Below are 21,397 nucleotides of genomic sequence, written 5' to 3'. Positions count from 1 at the left end.
GCTAACCTGTGATGATCACATTAGAGCTGCACAGTTTGATGTGTGCACGAGGGCGGAAGTTTGCATCGGGACGATAAGGACAAGTCACAACCAAAGTTTGGGAAAGACAGACTTGTTCCAACCAATATTTTGATATATTTTAATATAACAGAATGTTATTTTACATAATGCATTGAATAGAATATTTTTGGGCAAAATTCACCGTTTTCAGTCCAAATATGTCATTCGTGTTGATCCAAAGGTGGGGGGGGGGGGGGGGTCGTTGGCATAATTTCACATAGACTGGAGTGAGACTATTGGCGTTTCAGAGTGTGATCTCCTTCACAATAAAATATCTTTGGTGGAACATCAAGATAACGGCATCATCGTCTTCTTCACTTTTCAATGATACTGGCTTTGAGGTAAGTCTCGTTATCTGCCAACGATATAATACGCTGTTTAATGTTAAATGCTGTTTTGGCTGATCGTTTTTCCCGGAGCGGGACGTTTCCATTCATTGTCTATGTAAGAAGCCCTGTAATGCCATCGCGGCGAGTTTCGAGAGACGGCGCCTCCTGCAAGCTTTTTTTTTTAAACTGAGCATTGTCGATCTAAAATAAAGACAGATTCAGCAACTGCATAGCTTATTTCTCGCCTAAAATGTTTTCAGAAACACGTTTCGGTGAACTATTTTCGTAAAATAAAGTAAGATTGGGAAGGTTGGGTGCATGGTGTGTTTGTGTGCGCATGCGTGGGACACACGTCTCGCAGCCATATATGAGCTGACTGAAGGAGAGCGTTACCTTTGAGAGAATGTTTATATACTTTGTTGAATATGTATCCATGTTAACGTTGTGCAGTTTAGAACAGAAACAGTCTGTTGTTTAATGTGCATCTGACATCAAGTTACTTTCCTCTGCTACTTAATGTTCTGAGGTTGCTGGCAGCTTTTTTTTTTTTTTTGCATTTTCGTTCAGACCTATTATTATTAGTGTGTTGTCTCTGCATACTAGGTGTTGCCTAGTAGCCGAAGACATGCTCATTTTATTTTGTGTAGAAAAAAAACATGGCAGTCTTAAATTACAAATAGAGCATTTTATTTTGATGGCTTTCAGGTTTATTGTTTTCGTAAATTATTAAAATGTGTTGACAAAAGTCATTTAGTGATCTGATTATATCTGTTTCATAATTTGTCAGCAAGCAATGCATCAAGACTGTGTTGTAGATGTGGAAGCCTTTCCCCTTGTAAAGTTAACCATATCCACCTTTCATATGATGCAAACATAATGTAGGTGATATTAATGTAAGATGATTGCACAAGAGATTGACACTGATATGTGCTTTTGTTGATTCTTTTTAAAGAAAAGGCAGAGACTCAGAAAACCAATCCAGTGTGGCAGCATTTCAGCGAGACGACTCCTGCAGCACTGGCTGACACTTTTTCAGCACTTTACTTGTTCTACCTCACCTGCTGTTAATATTTGTTCAATATTGTTCTACTTGTTCTTGTTCTACCTCACCTTTTTTAAGTTCAATACATATTCCATCTTAAATTGACACTTGTAATATTTGTAATCAGTGTCATTTTTAACATGTAAATTGAGGGAGCAAAAGTAATATTGGCTCCAAATATCGGCTCAAGAAAATTGGCAGGCCGTATCGGTCATCGGCCAAGACTGATGATCAGAAAATCGGTATCGGCATCGGCCCTAAAAAATCCATATCGGTCGATCCTTAATCTGGACAGTTCTTTTCCAGAATGAGAGCTCAAAGAGGAAGACGCTATCTATGTAGCACAGCTAGCGTCAGGGCTGAGGTGCAGATGGAGCTGGGCCTGGCTAAAGGTTCAGGTCAAGAAATTAATTAGAGCCATCCCATGTCTCATAATTACTGAGGATATTTTCTTTGAGCACAGGGTGTCTGTAGGTCCTTGCATAAAAGCACCAGATGTGTTAAATGATTCATGTGAATCAAAACCTTTAAAAAGTAGGAGTAAAAATACATGAAAAGAAGCAACCAACTAGTTAGAATCTATAAGACAAGTCAATAAAAAGATAAAGGATAAATAAAGAATAGTAAAAGCAACAGGTGACATGCAGGTTAAAACCAATAAAAAGAAAGAACACAATGAAAGTAATAATCCAGACCTTCAACCAGACTCCTGGGACTCGGTCCAGAAAGCAGGTTTTCCTGAAACTCTGAGTTTGTTAACCCTGAGAAGAGGGAAACTCTGAGTTTTCCGTTCCAGAAAGAGAGTGAACTCAACCTTTAGGTCAGTTACCATAGTAACCAACTCTGTGAACCTAACCTGCTCGCTGGCAGGTTTGCTTCAACAAACCCTGAGTTTCTCCTACATGTCTGCCTTTTTCCGAAATCTGAACCAACTGAAAACAATGTCGGTCCTTTCCTCGTCAACCATCGATATGGAAATAAAAGTGATTCTAGCAGCTTTACGTCGGGAGAGGATTTTGATTACTTAGAAGAAAATTACTGTTTTTCCTACCGATCACATATCTAAACAATATTCTCTGACATTTTCAACATTTCATATCGTGGACATAATCCAGATTCTTTGCAGAGCTCTAGATTTTTTGCGAACGGGAGTTTTCTGAAAAAGGACATTTCTTTGTTGAAATAGCTGCTTATATTTACTGTTTAATATGTGAAATATGACTAAAATCATATGCCTTAGTCTACATATTTGTGCAATATTCTTATGCTTAATTTTCAGCTGTAGCCACTTTCTTTTTGTGCCTGGGGGGATTACACCGATATGAAAATGATTGTTTGCTCATTGCGCTACTTTGTGAACCACGGGAGTTGAACCTCTGTCGCCTGAACCGTAGGCAGCGTTGCTAACTGTTACACCAGTGTCACGCTGTGGGACTGTAAGTAAAGACTTATCACCTTTAGATCAATCGACTGTTTCATTCAGTTATACACATTAAGTCAGGCAGTGATTATCTGCCACGCCAACTGTCTCTATTTTGATGCAGTTACGTTGCTCCGCTTTCTAAGGATGACCTCCTTTTCTACATAAACACTCAGTAATATCTCTTACTCTCTCCCGGTTGCCATGGTGAATCGTAGTATCAGAGCTCCATTGATGATGGCTTTATAGAGTCGGCAGGCACGCGCGTAACTCAGAGTTTACATCCTCAGAGTTGACTGAACTAATTCAGAACAGCTGTTCTGGAACAGAAAACTCAGAGTTGGTCTGCTCAGAGTTCAGGGTTCAGTTCAGAGTTGGTTGAGCCTGCTTTCTGGAACGGGCCCCTGGACGGTGCCGCTAGAAAGGAATGTTTCCAGTTTAGTTTTAAAGGACAACAGCATCGGGGCTCACCCACCATGATGAAAAGCTAAAGGCACTTTCACCAGTTTTCCTGGAGAGCCGGGGAATAACCAGACGGCCTGTTCTAGACCACCTGAGAGGTCTGGCTGCTTGGTACCTCACAAGCCTGTCAGAGAGATATTGGGGTCCCAGACCATGTAGGGTCTTAAAAACACCATTAACATGAACAAATCAATTCTAAAATGGACTGGAAGCCAGTGAAATGACCTGAGCACAGCTGTTATATGGTCCTACTTCCTGTTTGTAGTTCTCTACTGAAAGGAGTTTGGTAAGACTTTAGATGGAAATGAAGGACGAGAGATGAAAGGTCACATTTACCCTCCGTTCAACAAGATGGACCCTTAAAACAGGAAGTGATGTCACAGGTCTGACAGACAGACAGACAGACAGACAGGTGTGTCCTGCCAGGTGAAGCTCAGCAGTCTATGGAGGGTCTGAAGCTTCCAGAAACCAGCCCACTTCTCTACATTCTAGGACGTCATTGTCCTGGAGAACTTTACAGTTCAGTCCAGTGGAAACCACTGACTGTCACTGGGACAGAGGAAGGAACATACTGGGAACACTGCTGTCATAGATGATGTCATAGATGATGTCACTGAGGGGCTTACCTGAGCAGGTGAGATTCAGGATGGAGGAAGAGGAGAATGATGTTGCACACTCCCTCAGAGTGGATCCAGAATGAACACAGTTAGACCAGATCATCCACACAGGTCTGTCTGAGGACTCCTCTCTCCGTCCTACAGAAACAGCAGAGCCACAGTCCAGCTCTCTACAGGCACCAGCTGCTTCCTTCAGGGTCCAGTCATAGCCATCCACTGGTCTCCAGTCTCCCTGTCTCACCTCCAGTGTTCCAGCACAGCGACTGGCTCCTCCCACCAACCTGACAGGCTCTGAACAGAAAGAAGAGAGTCGTCAGTCAAAGAGCAAAGTGAGTTTGATGAGAACAGAAATGAACCAGATCAAAGCTGCAGCTCCTCTTCTACCTGAGCAGGTGAGTCCAACAGCTTTGCCAGGTGAGCAGGTGTTTCTATCTGAGCCTGAGCTTCTACAGTCCAGGAGAGCAGACTCATGGCCTCCACACTGGAACTCTTTGGTCCACGTTGGAGCCCCCACGTCTCCATAGAGCGCCCCCTGGAGGACTGAAGGAGCCCCACAGCCAAGCTCCCTACAGACCACCTCTGCATCCTGCTGGTCAAAGTCAGCTTCACACACTGAGGACCACCACTGGTTGGACTGGTTGGACTTCACCTCCAGTCTGCCTGAGCACAGACTAGTCCCATCCAGCAGCCTGACAGAGTCTGGAGAGATGATAGAAGATCAAATAGAGAGAGAGAAAAGACACCAGACACCAGAGAAAAAGATGTCATGAAACTATTCAGTGATTCAAACTGGACTCAAAACAATTCCACCATCAGTTCATCATGAACAGTTTTTCTCAATTTCTTTGCCACAATTCTCAAAAGATAATGAATATTTTCTAAACAACATGTGTAAACCTCCAAACCACTGGCCACTGCTTCACAACAGATTATCATTTCTCATTCTTTTAGACAAATTGCAAATGTTTTAGCACATATATGCAAATGAGTAGATTAGATTAGAAAACTTTATTGATCCCCAAGGGGAAACTGCTTTGCCACGCAATAAAAACACAAACATCCACATAACAAACAATACAAACATTACCATACCATTGCACAAAACTTATCAACATGATTGGATACTTCATACAACAGAGTAGGCTGCTCAAAGCAAGTGATTCAAATTGATATTAATATAGGCAAGGATAAATAAATAAATATAAGAAAAATATACACCTCCAGAAGATTAAAAAACAACAACAACAACAACAACAACAATAGACAGCCGCTATTTGTGGTTAAAATATCTGACTGCTGCAGGAACAAAGGAGCGTCTGAGTCGTTCAGTAGAACACCGAGGCATCACTAAACGCTTACTGAAGGAGCTTTTAAGATCCCTAAATATATTGTGGAGTGGGTGGTTATCATAGAGGACTGTTTTCAACTTGGTCCTTGTTCTCTTCTCCACTATTACCTCAAGCTTATCTGGGTTAAAACCAATCACTGAGCCAGCCCTCTTGATTATTTTATTAATCCTGTACAATTATCTACAATTTGCACAATTAATGATTGAACATATCTTGCTGATCAAATCTGATTATGTTGCTTCTCAGTTGAATAGTTGTTCTCTTCAAAACATGTATGAATTCTTTCATGGTGTGAGTCATCACATGTACAATAGTCCATTCAACTGTCTAAATGTGTCAGCATATATACCATGAATATCATTATGTACTATGGAGTATTTTCTAACGTCCACTAAACTGGTAAATTGTCTGTCAGGAGAAACTTGAACTTCACTAACCAATGAGGAGTTTGTCCCATCTTACATCAACCAATCACACGTCATCTCCAGTCAGCTGACAGGTGCTATTCATGAGTACGGCTGTTACCAAACATATTTATAGAGCTGGACTACAACAGAATAACCACAATGTCTGAACATGGAGGAACCTGCTCAGGTACATCATGAACAGGGCAACTGTAACCGTTTCCATGGAAACGTGAGTGCAGTGTGTAATACTGTAAAAGAAACTTGTACTGATGAAATCAGCATGTGGATAGTATTCAGTTTAGTGTTCAGTTCACTGGACAAACAGAACATTCTAGTAGAGGAAACATTCAGGGTCAACTAAAGAAATAGGACAAACCTGAAATGTGGATATAAGGAACATTTCCAGGCTCCACTGCCGTCCTGAAAAACATCTAAACATTCTGACCACCATTGTTTCCATGAGGTCAAAGGAACTTTTCATTTGGAGGGCAGAGACTTTTTATATGAGACACTAACTTTGTTTTGAAGCACGACTTCAATGTTTTGAGTGAGTTCTGACCTTTTGCAGGTGAGTTATGGTGTTGTGTTGGAACATGGAAGCTATTTAGACAAATCAGGTTCTGAGAATATTAACAAAGTTTCAAGAGATGAGCCAAAGAAATTGAAATAAACTGTAACACCAGAACATGTTTAGAACACCACAGCCTGCAGCAGTGTTACATCACATTTACATGAATACACTCTAACAACTGTTATCCATTGTTCAACACTTTCAATATGTTTTCAAGCAGAAACACATCATCATCTGCAGATCCTCTATTCTGTTCCTTCTGCTCAGAGACTCCACAAACGTTGCTCTCCACACAGAGAAGTTACAACTTTGGATTCTCTCTTATCTTCCTGAGAATAAAGCTGTGTTTAGAAACGTGGTCTAAACCAATAAGAGACAGAGCTCGGGCGGGTCCTTGCCTCTGATTGGCTGTGGTCCTTTTCACTGCTGTAAATTGTGTCAGTTCGAAAAATGCGAGCGAGCTGAGCCGGTACTTTTCTTTGAAAATGAAGAGAGGCAGAAAGCCTGGCCCCAAGACAATTAATTAATTAATTAAAAAGCCCCAAAATATGCCTTCAGACAGGACTGGTTGAAGCAATTCCCCTGGCTGATGTACGATGAAGAAAGGGACTCAATGCACTGCATTTATTGTCGGGAGTGCGGTCAGAATATGGCCGGTAATAGTGCGTTTGTGGAAGAGTCTCTACGAAGGAGTGCGTTATTGTCTACTGCCGCATTTTGCATAAAGGGAGGCCGGTCAACATGTTAATTGGACATGTCGGTGGAGCATGGACACGCACAGTGTTTGAAGGCCCACATTACAGCATGAGACATCATGAATAGGAAATTGTATAGTAGCCTATTCCTAATATTATTAAAAATGAATAGCCTAAGTAAAAATATCAGTAGGCTAGGCTAAGATCACATAAACAGTTTTCCATTTGCAATCTATAGGCTAGTGACCTGTATGATCTTTTTATTCTTGAGGAATTTATGCTGCCACAAAGCAAGCATTTGCTGCGTTTGGGCATCAGTGTGCAGATTGGCTGGAGAAAACGGGTGCTCTGGGTGCTGATGGTGCTGCAGTTAACCTAGGCCATAAGGGGGCGTCATTATGTAAAAGGAGAGCGATGAAAAGGTGACCTTTTGGTGTTAAAGGCGACGCAATGAAAAATGTGGGTGCACCTGAATTTTGTGCTGGTGCACCTTAAAAAAAAAAGTTAGGCTCACCAGTGCAACCAATGCATAAAGTTAGTCTGGAGCCCTGTAAGGAGGTGTTCAGGGTGAAGGACTCCACGTGGGGGTGGAGATACTGACGAGTCCCCGACTGAGCTGCTCAGAGTTGTGGCCACTTTTGGTGCCTGCTATGGTGGCAACCAAAGAACCTGCTGGTGGAAACCAGCGGCTCAGAAAGCTGTGGAGCTGAAGAAGGAGTCCTTTCAGGCTGCTTGGTGGTCGGCCCAGAGGACTCCTGAAGCAGCACACGTGGAGGTTTCTCTCATACAGATATCTTGGTGCATTCAGCAGATATGTTGAATATGTTGAATTACCAACAGCTGACAGCTTTCTAGATAAGTAAGAATGAAGAAAGTAAAACAACCACATTGCATGCATCTTTGTCATGACGTCATCGCTTCTAGAGCTCCGTCCATATCTTTGTTTCATTTCACGGAGTGCTGTGTGTGTGTGCGTCAGCCCCGCCCCTCTGACAGAGAGGAGAGACGCTGGATGAAGCGGTGTTGTTAGACAGTAGAGACTCTCAACGTTTATAATGATAATAATATATATATATATATATATATATATATATATATATATATATATTAGAGAAAACAAATACTTTTAAATACTTTTATAAATTCAATGAAATTCCGCATTTTACAGTTGATTACATTTTCATTGTCCAAATATGTGATTCTGTCATAGGGCCCTACTCGGCACGCCCCAGTTTGAAAACCACAGTCATAGATGATGTCATAGATGATGTCATAGATGATGTCACTGAGGGGCTTACCTGAGCAGGTGAGATTCAGGATGGAGGAAGAGGAGACTGATGTTGCACACTCCCTCAGAGTGGATCCAGAATGAACACAGTCAGACCTGATCATCCACACAGGTCTGTCTGAGGACTCCTCTCTCCGTCCTACAGAAACAGCAGAGCCACAGTCCAGCTCTCTACAGACAACAGCTGCTTCCTTCAGGGTCCAGTCGCCAACCACTGGTATCCAGTCTCCCTGATGTCTCATCTCCAGTGTTCCAGCACAGCGACTGGCTCCTCCCACCAACCTGACAGGCTCTGAACAGAAAGAAGAGAGTCGTCAGTCAAAGAGCAAAGTGAGTTTGATGAGAACAGAAATGAACCAGATCAAAGCTGCAGCTCCTCTTCTACCTGAGCAGGTGAGTCCAACAGCTTTGCCAGGTGAGCAGGTGTTTCTATCTGAGCCTGAGCTTCTACAGTCCAGGAGAGCAGACTCATGGCCTCCACACTGGAACTCTTTGGTCCACGTTGGAGCCCCCACGTCTCCATAGAGCGCCCCCTGGAGGACTGAAGGAGCCCCACAGCCAAGCTCCCTACAGACCACCTCTGCATCCTGCTGGTCAAAGTCAGCTTCACACACTGAGGACCACCACTGGTTGGACTGGTTGGACTTCACCTCCAGTCTGCCTGAGCACAGACTAGTCCCATTCAGCAGCCTGACAGAGTCTGGAGAGATGATAGAAGATCAAATAGAGAGAGAGAAAAGACACCAGACACCAGAGAAAAAGATGTCATGAAACTATTCAGTGATTCAAACTGGACTCAAAACAATTCCACCATCAGTTCATCATTTACAGTTTTTCTCAATTGCTTTGCCACAATTCTCAAAAGATAATGAATATTTTCTAAACAACATGTGTAAACCTCCAAACCACTGGCCACTGCTTCACAACAGATTATCATTTCTCATTCTTTTAGACAAATTGCAAATGTTTTAGCACATATATGCAAATGAGTAGATTAGATTAGAAAACTTTATTGATCCCCAAGGGGAAACTGCTTTGCCACGCAATAAAAACACAAACATCCACATAACAAACAATACAAACATTACCATACCATTGCACAAAACTTATCAACATGATTGGATACTTCATACAACAGAGTAGGCTGCTCAAAGCAAGTGATTTAAATTGATATTAATATAGGCAAGGATAAATAAATAAATAAATATAAGAAAAATATACACCTCCAGAAGATTAAAAAACAACAACAACAACAACAACAACAATAGACAGCCGCTATTTGTGGTTAAAATATCTGACTGCTGCAGGAACAAAGGAGCGTCTGAGTCGTTCAGTAGAACACCGAGGCATCACTAAACGCTTACTGAAAGAGCTTTTAAGATCCCTAAATATATTGTGGAGTGGGTGGTTATCATAGAGGACTGTTTTCAACTTGGTCCTTGTTCTCTTCTCCACTATTACCTCAAGCTTATCTGGGTTAAAACCAATCACTGAGCCAGCCCTCTTGATTATTTTATTAATCCTGTACAATTATCTACAATTTGCACAATTAATGATTGAACATATCTTGCTGATCAAAACTGATTATGTTGCTTCTCAGTTGAATAGTTGTCCTCTTCAAAACATGTATGAATTATTTCATGGTGTGAGTCATCACATGTACAATAGTCCATTCAACTGTCTAAATGTGTCAGCATATATACCATGAATATCATTATGTACTATGGAGTATTTTCTAACGTCCACTAAACTGGTAAATTGTCTGTCAGGAGAAACTTGAACTTCACTAACCAATGAGGAGTTTGTCCCATCTTACATCAACCAATCAGACGTCATCTCCAGTCAGCTGACAGGTGCTATTCATGAGTACGGCTGTTACCAAACATATTTATAGAGCTGGACTACAACAGAATAACCACAATGTCTGAACATGGAGGAACCTGCTCAGGTACATCATGAACAGGGCAACTGTAACCGTTTCCATGGAAACGTGAGTGCAGTGTGTAATACTGTCAAAGAAACTTGTACTGATGAAATCAGCATGTGGATAGTATTCAGTTTAGTGTTCAGTTCACTGGACAAACAGAACATTCTAGTAGAGGAAACATTCAGGGTCAACTAAAGAAATAGGACAAACCTGAAATGTGGATATAAGGAACATTTCCAGGCTCCACTGCCGTCCTGAAAAACATCTAAACATTCTGACCACCATTGTTTCCATGAGGTCAAAGGAACTTTTCATTTGGAGGGCAGAGACTTTTTATATGAGACACTAACTTTGTTTTGAAGCACGACTTCAATGTTTTGAGTGAGTTCTGACCTTTTGCAGGTGAGTTATGGTGTTGTGTTGGAACATGGAAGCTATTTAGACAAATCAGGTTCTGAGAATATTAACAAAGTTTCAAGAGATGAGCCAAAGAAATTGAAATAAACTGTAACACCAGAACATGTTTAGAACACCACAGCCTGCAGCAGTGACACACAGCAACATTACTGATGATGTCATAGATGATGTCACTGAGGGGCTTACCTGAGCAGGTGAGATTCAGGATGAAAGAAGAGGAGACTGATGTTGCACACTCCCTCAGAGTGGATCCAGAATGAACACAGTCAGACCTGATCCACCACACAGGTCTGACTGAGGACTCCTCTCTCCGTCCTACAGAAACAGCAGAGCCACAGTCCAGCTCTCTACAGGCAACAGCTGCTCCCTTCAGGGTCCAGTCATAGCTATCCACTGGTCTCCAGTCTCCCTGTCTCACCTCCAGTGTTCCAGCACAGCGACTGGCTCCTCCCACCAACCTGACATCATCAGGCTCTGAACAGAAAGAAGAGAGTCGTCAGTGAAAGAAGTGAAGATTCTGTTTTCTTTCTCTCTTGTTAATTTCTCTATTTACCTGTTGAGTTGTGATTTCCTTCAACCTGGAGTCCTGGAGAAACACAAACATATATATTGTTTTCATTCAATGAAATAAAATCAACAAACATGTTTTCAAATGATGTTGAAGAGAGCGAATATCTGGTCGATGTGACCACTGCTCTTTGAAAATCCTGTTTGTGTCCACTCCTGCATCCATCCTTCTGAGGACAAGCAGATGATGGAGGGAGACAGGAGAGAGACAGACAGCAGATGATGGAGGGAGACAGGAGAGAGACAGACAGCAGATGATGGAGGGAGACAGGAGAGAGACAGACAGCAGATGATGGAGGGAGACAGGAGAGAGACAGACAGCAGATGATGGAGGGAGACAGGAGGGAGACAGACAGGAGATGATGGAGGGAGACAGGAGAGAGACAGACAGCAGATGATGGAGGGAGACAGGAGAGAGACAGACAGCAGATGATGGAGGGAGACAGGAGAGAGACAGACAGCAGATGATGGAGAGAGAGACAGACAGCAGATGATGGAGGGAGACAGGAGAGACAGACAGCTTAGCTTCTTTTTAAGTTGTGATTTAGAGAAAATGGGCCTGCAGCCATATAAACTACATTAACTAGCTAAAGTTATCATTAATGTTAGCTTAACCCATTTAATCCCAAATTTTTCCCAGACATGGAAATATCCAAATCATATGTCATTACTAACCCTTTTCAATAATCAATCATTACTTTTGAAAATCTTCATGGAAAATTAGGTGAAAAGTGTGTTTTATGGTCACAAAGGTGACCGGTGGGATAATGTCTATGTTAGCATATTTCTCCTTCACAGTCTTATAAAATACTTCTAAAATGTAAAACTCTGTTTCTGGCAGCATCTCCATCATCGCCACTAAAATACTTCATCACATGCTAGTGTGACTATTTTACATATCAAAAGTCCTCATACATCACCGATATGAATACAGAAAGCAAACTCAAAACATCTCCTTTATTGTAACATTGTGACTTTTGTAAAATGTATTGAAACCTTCATGTTCTAACTTTGTTCTAACATTTTATCTTGTACTTTAGTTCAATATTACTTTAGTGCATTCATTGTAACATTGTAATATTTAATCTGTAGACCAGTCACATGATTAATTTACAATATAGGGGTTATTCAGGATAGAGGTATTCTGCATTCAAGAAGAGGAAAGCATCAAACTAAACTTTGATATATAAATGTATATATTTATGTGTGTGTGTGTGTGTGTGTGTGTGTGTGTGTGTGTGTGTGTGTGTGTGTGTGTGTGTGTGTGTGTGTGTATGTGTGTGTGTGTGTGTGTGTGTGTGTCTCCCCCTCATAGTCCATATCTGACCCATCACTATCACCATCACTGAGGACAGCATCTTTCTCATGTAACAAGTACATGTCCATCTAGATAATGTACATTGTGTTATCCCACTGGTCACAACATGTTTCTTCATTCTGTGACTTCAGTGAACAGAGTTGAGTGATTGTAAATACATATATCAATACTAAACATCTTAAAGATTATGTGTACCAGAAATATTAGTCTTATCTTCATATTAACATACTTTACTAAGCTTTTTTTGTCGGAGCTTTCATGCAGCCATCCTCCTCTACAGGTGCAACCAGGAAGTAATCAGCTCTGGTCATGTGACATTTACACTAAACATGCAACACTGCACATGTCATTGAGAGGTTTTATTACTTCAATACTTTCTGGAAATGGATCGATACAATATTCAGTAATGTTTTTAGGACCTGTTAACTGAAAATGTTTTCATGGTCACTATAGTGACCGATGGGATTAAGTTTAAAGTGCACAGCTTAACCAATGTTAATGTTATTTAATTTACCTGACAATGTTCCTCTCTCAGCCTGAACCATCATAATATCAAATAAAAAGGATACAAATTATGATCTCTGGCTCCATTTTAATCAGATAAGTTAGTTACATCTTCTTTGTGCTTTAGGGTCAACAGCAGCTGGTTGCTAAGCAACGGGAGTGGCAAAGTGTGAGGGCGGGAACAGCTGGTGACTCAAACAGGAAGTCCTCTGTAGATCAGACCGTCTCGGCCTTCATGTTCTACGTCAGCTGTGTTCTCTGAAGGATGCAGCCGCTGAATTTAGACACAACTATTGTGTTTCCTGTGACCCCTCCACAATAAAAGTGTATCTAGTTGAGGTGTTTTAATGTGAAGCAGCAGCATTTAAATGCAGCTCTGACACAGAGTGAACAGGAAACAGTGAGGATGATCAATCAGATGGACTTACACACAGTAACACTGATCACATGCTGCATCGTTTGTCACAAGTCTGAATATATGGCGGACTAACAACACCAACCGCTGCACAGAGAGATGCTTACTGAATATACATACAGTGATTGTAGAAATAATACATGTAACCACTTCAAAACATTCATTTCACAAATACTTATTTACAACAATGATAACTGCAGCTTAGAAAAACATAAGTAGACACTGGCTGCAGCCCAACCCTCCCACAGTAGAAGAATGGACAGATATGATTATGATAGATACTGAATGGGAAGAAAATCACCTTTTCACTTCATATACAAATGGATAAATCCACAAAAATATGGTCAAAATGGGTTTCCTTCATGAAAAGACACAGACGGATCTAAGGGAAGTAACGGATTAAATATGAAAGTGTCCTCAGCTAATTGAACGGTCATTTTAAAAGCTGATAGACAATCTCCCTACAAAGGTGTTTTCTCTTTTCATGTATTATTTTCCCACACACCCCTGCTCTATTTCACTTGTTCTAATGTTGGGAAAAACCTGATTCTGATCCCCTCCTCTCCAATGTTTTATTTTTTATTTTTATATTGTTGTATATAATTATCCATATATATGTGTATATAATCTGTGTGGCACGCTAGTCCATTTATAAAAATTAAACTATCACCAAACCTCACCAAAAAGAACGCAGACATCGCCAGAAAAGCTAGTCAACTGAAGAAGGATGGCAAGATACAACACACCTGGAGGGCAAACTGCAGGATCTACATCAAAACAAGGCAAGGCAAGGCAACTTTATTTGTATAGCACATTTCATACACAAGGCAGACTCAAAGTGCTTCACATCATACAACAAAGTGAAAAAAATAGAAGAATTAAAAGAAAATAAAGGCAAATTTAAAAATGCATTACAGAAAGAAAGGAGAATAAAAACATATTTGCAATAATTAAAAACAGTGCAGACATTATAAGATTTAGCAGAAAGCTACGGTGAACATAAAAGTTTTCAGTCTAGTTTTAAAAGTGGTCAGAGTTGGGGCAAGTCTTACATCTTCAGGAAGTTTATTCCAGCCATTTGTTGCATAGTGACTAAATGATGCTCTCCCGTGATTGTTGTTTACTCTGGGAATCACTAACAGATTGGTCAAATGCAACACCAGAAGAAGTTAAAATAATCCAGATCAGGAGTAAGGATGAGTTGGAGAAATACAATAACTAAGGTATGGATCACGAACACTCCATAACTACAGCACAGCAGAGGTCAACGGTTCTTACACGGACTGAAAGTATGATGGGAATATCTGAAAGGATTGCTGAGCAAGGAAGTGTGGAGCTCATTACAAATCAACATGTGAATCATACCTTATCTGACCCGAATGAAGGAATTGATCCGGACAACCACTTTCTTTTAACATGACAAATGCACCGATTTTTTATATAATCTTGTATGTGTTAACAGGAGAAACAAAGGCGTAGGAGGAGTGGCCCTATTCATTGACAGTAACATCAAGTATGAGACAGTACAAAATATGTCTGAAGCTGTGGATCACTTATTGGAATGTGTGACAATTGAAATCTGTGTAACGAAAGGTAAAAATATAGTTGTAAGCTGTGTTTACAGAGCACCGGACTCAAAAATAGAAGACTTCAACGAATGTAAGGGTCAGAGGCACGAATCAGCAGACACTGTGTTGAGACGGCATGGGAGCATAACAAAAAAACATTCTGTACCCAAACAATAAGTTGAACCAGAAACTTGTATGGTCCAAGGCCAATGTCAGTGGTACGTAGCAGGATGTGAAGAACTCAACTGAGCAAATCGACACAATAAGGTCACTCGATTGGAGACTTGTCTAATACACACCTAATCTGTATGTACTGTCTAGAGCTAGACTTCAGCTCTGTATACTACCTACTGCTGTAACATGTTATGTCAAAATGCCATAAGTAAAAGAAAATGTTATGTCAAATGTATATGTATATATTATTGGTTTCACAGTCGTTCGAAAAAAGCATGTCATTTGAACCAGACCCCCCCAGCTTTAATTCATTCTGTCAGCCGCTAGAGGGAGCTAGAGGGCCATCAATCCGACCGTCTGAATTTGGCACACTTCCCCTCATGTGAGATGTGCAAAGAGTTTAAGAGCCTTCCAAGATTTGTACGCCATGCAGCCACGCATGGCGTTGTTCATTGAGCCGCTCCCTGCTGCCGTCGGCGAGCAGCCCCCTGAGCTGCAGCTTCAACTGTGCCAACTACAGGCACACCTGTTCTTTCAAGCAAACCGCAACAGAAAAATATTGCAGGGGGCTTTGGCACATTTCTACTACCCACACGGTGAGCTGTGTTGCTCATTCCACGAATTGTACCTTGCAAAACAAACAACAGGCTCTAAGTGCACGTAGAGGTGCGTTGTGTCGGCTTCAGTGAATATGATCAAAAATGTAAACAAAAACCTAAAAAACAAATGAAGTGAGGAACAAGTTTTAGGCCTATCCATGTGTCCAAATGTTTAGGTATGCTATTTATTTTGTTTACAAGAGGACTATGTACACTTTATTTTCCTTTTGTATATTTTGTTTACACATTTACCTTTACATTATTTTTTATATGACCTCTTCAGTTCAGTGTTCAAACAGTGACACAAAAGGATAAACGATTATTATTATTTTATTACTTATTATTTGATGCATTGTCACTCGGGGTACTTTGTCCTTTTTCATTATATTTTCAATATTTATTCCAGTGAATTTCATGGGAATTAATAAAATGGAGGCTGTTTTGAATGAAATAGTTTTCACCATTTTGTCCTCTGATCAATATCATCTGATGTACATACAGGTACTTGTGTTTTCATCTTTATTTATATCGCAATATTGTGATACGCATCATATCGTGAGGTTCTTGCCAATACTCACCCCTACAACTAACCTATCCTGCATGTCTTTGGACTGTGGGAGAAAGCCAGAGAACCCGCAGAGAACATGCAAACTCCACACTGAAGGAACCCAAACCCGAGCCAGGAATCGAACCCTGGACCCTCTCTTTTTTAGGAGTTTATTTTGTTGTATTTATTAAATGAGTGAGCTATAGTAGGCCAATGAAGTGACAAGGTTATAATGGTGGAAGTGTATGGTGATATATCTGGCCCTCGGGTCGTGAGGTGAACATTTGTGTGTCCCTCCCTTTCATCAAAGCTGCCCTCCCTGTTCTGGATGAACTGCTTTTTACTTCCCTGTGATCAAAAGCAAGGAAAACATGATTGATGTATGAAATACTCTGAAAAAACAAACAAACAAGAAATAATAAATGACTGAAATAGATTGAAAACCTCTGATTGGATGAAAATCCCGTGGAGTGGAGCCTGGCGGTGTTGATGTATGTGAGCAGTTTACTTCCCTGTAGGGCTGTCAAAATTACTCTAAAATGACGTTCAAATATTCCCTTTAAAAAAACACATATATTCAAACATATTCAAATTTCTGGTTGTGCATTAGGCACGTCAATAACAGGACAAATTAATACAACGAGACATAACTACTTGTATTGGTAATTTATTTAACTTTAAACATATTCAACAACATATTACCTACAAAAATAAGGAAATTAACTGATGGACAAGCAGACCTCTCTCTCTCTCTCTCTCTCTCTCTCTCTTCCTCTCTCTCCCTCCCTCCACATATCGGTTTAAATGAACGACAACAATAAACAAATGTTGATCAAGAGTTTAGAGCAATTTAAGGTCGTGATTCTTGTCCTAAATATGTCAGGCTTCATTCAGTGGTTGAAACTAATATTATTAACATTAATTGAAGTTTTACAGTAAAGAACAGACATTCCCTGACCTCAGGCGCACGCCCACCCACAAAGCAGACAGTCAGACCACTGTTGTTTTTTTTACATATGATTCGAATATTTATATATATAATATAATTTTCACATTCAAAATTCTGTTTTTAACAACTATTCGAATATATATTCAAATTTAACCCTACTTCCCTGTGATCAAAAGCAAGGAAATCATGATTGATGTATGTAATACATACTAAACAAGAAATAATAAATGACTGAAATGGAATGAAAACCTCTGATTGGATGAAAACCCCGTGGAGTGGAGCCTGGCGGTGTTGATGTATGTGAGCAGTTTGTTCTCATTTAAAGATCCAACACAAATAATATCACATCATCTTTAAAGCAGAGTCCTACCTGAGATCCACAGCAACAGCACCAACACCAACAGGGGGTCCATGATGTGCAGGTAGACCGTCTGTCTGCCCGCCTGTCTGTCTCTCCTCTGATAAAGACCTGCGCTGTCCTCAATGTAGATCTGTGTACAGGAAGAGGTAGAGCTTTACTCTTTACTTAGAAACATTTCTCAGAACTGCATTTCTGGGAAACCAAAAAACTTTTATCAGACAAGAATCTACCTACTGAGGACATTTACATGACTGTTACTATGACAACCAGGAAACCAGGAGATGTTCCTATGAGATTAATGCTGTCAGTGTGGTCTTATTATTTCCGCTCGATGTTTCAACAACAAGTCTTTCAGAGGAGACTGGATGACAGCTTATATTAACTGTTGATGGATCTATTGAATTTTTTAGTAATCAACCATTGAGTCTATAAAACACCAGTAAACGGTATAAAATGTGCAGCCCAGTCTGTCAGAATCCGAGGTGAAGTCTTTAAATGTCAGCAACATGAACAGCTTCATGAACACAATTTAATAACATTCATGAATATAGGCCAGAGATCTTCAACATGGGGTCCGGGACCCATAGGGGGTCCACAGATTTCCAGCAGGGGGTCCCCAACATTATTTGATCCCAAACCTTTTTTCTTACAAATGTAAAATATGTTCAAAAATACACATGAACATTAATACAACATCTAATAAGCAAATATAAATGTTAATTGTTGTGTAAATGTGAAATTGTGATGTAGAAATGCCAATATAGATTTACAATCATTCTGTAAATATACACTGCTCAAAAAAATAAAGGGAACACTAAAACAACATAATGTAACTGCAAGTCAATCATATTTCTGAGATATCAGCCTGTCCAATTAGGAAGCAGCACTGATTGGGAATCAATTTCACCTGCTGTTGTGTAAATGGAACAGCCCACAGGTGGAAACGAGTGGCAATTAGCAAGACATCCCTATAAAGGAATGGTTCTGCAGGTGGTGACCACAGACCATTTCTCTGTTCTCGGCCTTTCTGGCAGATTTTTTTCTTTTTTGAATGTTGCCAGTGTTTGCACCACTAGAGGTAGCATGAGGCGGTTTCTCCAACCCACAGAAGTTACCCAGTTAGTGCAACTCATCCATGATGGCACATCAATGCACACTATAAGAAGGTTTGCTGTGTCCCCCAGCACAGTGTCAAGAGCATGGAGGAGATTCCAGGAGACAGGCCAGTACACCAGGAGACAGGCCAGTACACCAGGAGACGTGGAGGAGCTGAAGAAGGACAACAACCCAACAGCAGGACCGATATCTGCTCCTTTGTGCACGGAGGAACAGGAGGAGCACTGCCAGAGCCCTACAAAATGACCTCAGCAGGCCACTGATGTTCAAGTTTCAACTCAAACGGTCCCAAATCGACTCCATGAGGGTGGTTTGAGGGCCCGACGTCCACAAATAGGCCCTGTGCTTAAAACCCAACACCGTGCAATGCCATTGGCATTTGCTAGAGATCACAGAGATTGGCAGATTCGCCATTGGCGCCCTGTGCTCTTCATGGATGAGAGCAGGTCCACCCTGAGCACATGTGACCGTCATGACAGGGTCTGGCGACGCCGCGGAGAACGTTCTGCTGCTGTAACATCCTCCAGCATGACCGGTTTCGCGTAGGCCTAGTGATGGTCTGGGGAGGCATTTCTTTGGAAGGTCACACAGCCCTCCATGTGCTTGCTGGAGGTACCCTGACTGCCATTAGGTACCGGGATGAGATCCTCAGACCCATTGCGAGACCATATGCTGGTGCAGTGGGCCCTAGGTTCCTTCTAATGCATGACAATGCTAGGCCTCATGTGGCTGGAGTGTGTCAGCAGTTCCTGCATGATGAAGGCATTGATGTTATGGACTGGCCTGCCTGTTCCCCAGACCTGAATCCTATTGAGCACATCTGGGACATCATGTCTCATTCCAGACCTGTGCTGTCCTCAGATCTGTGTACAGGAAGAGGTGGAGCTTTACTCTTTACTTAGAAACATTTCTCAGAACTGCATTTCTGGGAAACCAAAAAACTTTTAATCGGACAAGAATCTACCTACTGATGACATATTATATGACTGTTACTATGACAACCAGGAAACCACTTAGATGTTCCTATCAGATTAATGCTGTCAGTGTGGTCTTATTATTTCCGCAGGACAAACATGGCCGGCAGCAAAGGGACTTTTTCAGATCCCTCCAGGTACGTCATCATTTCAACCAGACCAGCAGACTTAACAGCAGAATGTGAGGTTTAGAAAATCCTAAAAATCTGCCTTCGGTTCAATAACAAATAAGTCCACCTGTAGAAGGCACAACAGTCTCTTCTAGGATAAACATGGTAACACCTTGTACATAAAAGAACATATTTTGGGACTTTTCCTGCATAGAAAAAGTGGGAAAGAGTTTTATGTAAGGATGTTGAAAGACTTTTGTACACTGTGAAATACAGTTTGTTTCAAATCACATTAAAATTAAATATATATTTTTGTGTTCAAATTTGTTTTGGTTTGAACTTGACATTCCGAATTCAAATGAGTACAACTTGACTGGCCACAGTCACTTAGTGAGGTCACAACACTCAGAGTTCCACATCTTGAGAAGAGATTAAAGCAGACGTTTGGACACAGATCAGATACCTGGACACAGATCAGATACCTGGACACAGATCAGATTCCTGGACACATCACATCTGCTATTACTACGTTCAACCACTACTGTTCGAGAGTCATGACTTCTACATTGTGGAAGACAACCAGCGCTGTTCAGTGTCCGTCCTCCAGGAGACAACTGAGTGAGTAGTGAGGACAAAGTCCTGGGAAAACTGTAGTCTCTTACTCGATAATCTCAACCTGATCTCACGGGAAGGCGTACAAATAGCTGGACATTTTAAGGACACTCATGAAAACACGTTTTAAGCTTTTAATGTGTCATTTTGCATCATGGTTGGTCTTCACTTGCAGCATGTAGACTAACTGGAAGGTGCTTCAGTCTGCAGTTTAAAAAATAACAACAATAATAATAATAGATTTTCTTTGTAGTGTACTTTTCATTCAATGAATAAAAATTAAGCATAGTACATCAGAAAGAGGGTGCAATTTAGCAGTCAAAGGACTTTTTTAAAGTCCCAGTCGTGGTGTACTTTAAAAAAAACTTTAAAAAAGTCTTGACTTTGAATTAATGAAAAGTACACTACAAGAAATTCCATTATTATAATTGTTATTTTTCAAACTGCAGACTGAAGCACACAGAGAGCCCCTCTTCCCTCGGGTCGTACCACTATCACAGGGGGGAGGCGGAGGGAAGTAGCAACAATCTTCCAATTCCTCGATTAAAAAACGTAACGAGGAGGTCCAAAACAACCAAGGAAAAGAAAACACCGGTGGAAAAGGAAGAAAAAAAGAGAGATTGCGACGGTGCCCGTGATAAAACCAGAGTCAACATCGGACCCGCGTTTCAAAGGTGGGTGATCAAAGGGATTTCAAAGGGCACGGAGTTGAGGGGGAGGAGCTTGGTGGTCGTGGGGGAGGAGCCTGAGAGTTGTAAACATTCAAAATCTGACAGAGTGCCGACTTGCCGACTGGGACTTTAATAAAAGACAAACTTCTGTGGTCTCTAACTTTATCTGTGATCACTCATTCCAAATGTTCATGTATTTTTAGGCTTTTAATGTGTCATTTTGCATCATGGTTGGTCTTCACTTGCAGCATGTTGACTAACTGATGCTGGTTCTTCCATTAGTCTCTCACACAGGCGATCATATAGTAGATAGTAGATAGCGAACTAA

General features: G+C 41.0%; 1 protein-coding gene across 1 annotated transcript in view; it reads right to left on the bottom strand.

The window, feature by feature from the left end:
- Positions 1-21,397, bottom strand: part of LOC311010056 (uncharacterized protein) — a gene marked incomplete at both ends in the record, with an annotated part of 47,058 nt that overhangs the window by 9,150 nt on the left and 16,511 nt on the right. The window contains 5 exons of the mRNA XM_084004537.1: positions 3,940-4,221; positions 4,315-4,629; positions 8,251-8,532; positions 8,626-8,940; positions 10,771-10,993. Coding sequence (XP_083860663.1) covers positions 3,940-4,221; positions 4,315-4,629; positions 8,251-8,532; positions 8,626-8,940; positions 10,771-10,993 — 1,417 coding nt within the window. The remainder of the gene's footprint in view (positions 1-3,939; positions 4,222-4,314; positions 4,630-8,250; positions 8,533-8,625; positions 8,941-10,770; positions 10,994-21,397) is intronic.

The sequence above is a fragment of the Eutrigla gurnardus genome (genome assembly GCF_963514095.1).
Source record: "Eutrigla gurnardus genome assembly, chromosome: 24".
Lineage (NCBI taxonomy): Eukaryota > Metazoa > Chordata > Actinopteri > Perciformes > Triglidae > Eutrigla > Eutrigla gurnardus.
This window is presented reverse-complemented; position numbering and strand designations above follow the sequence as displayed.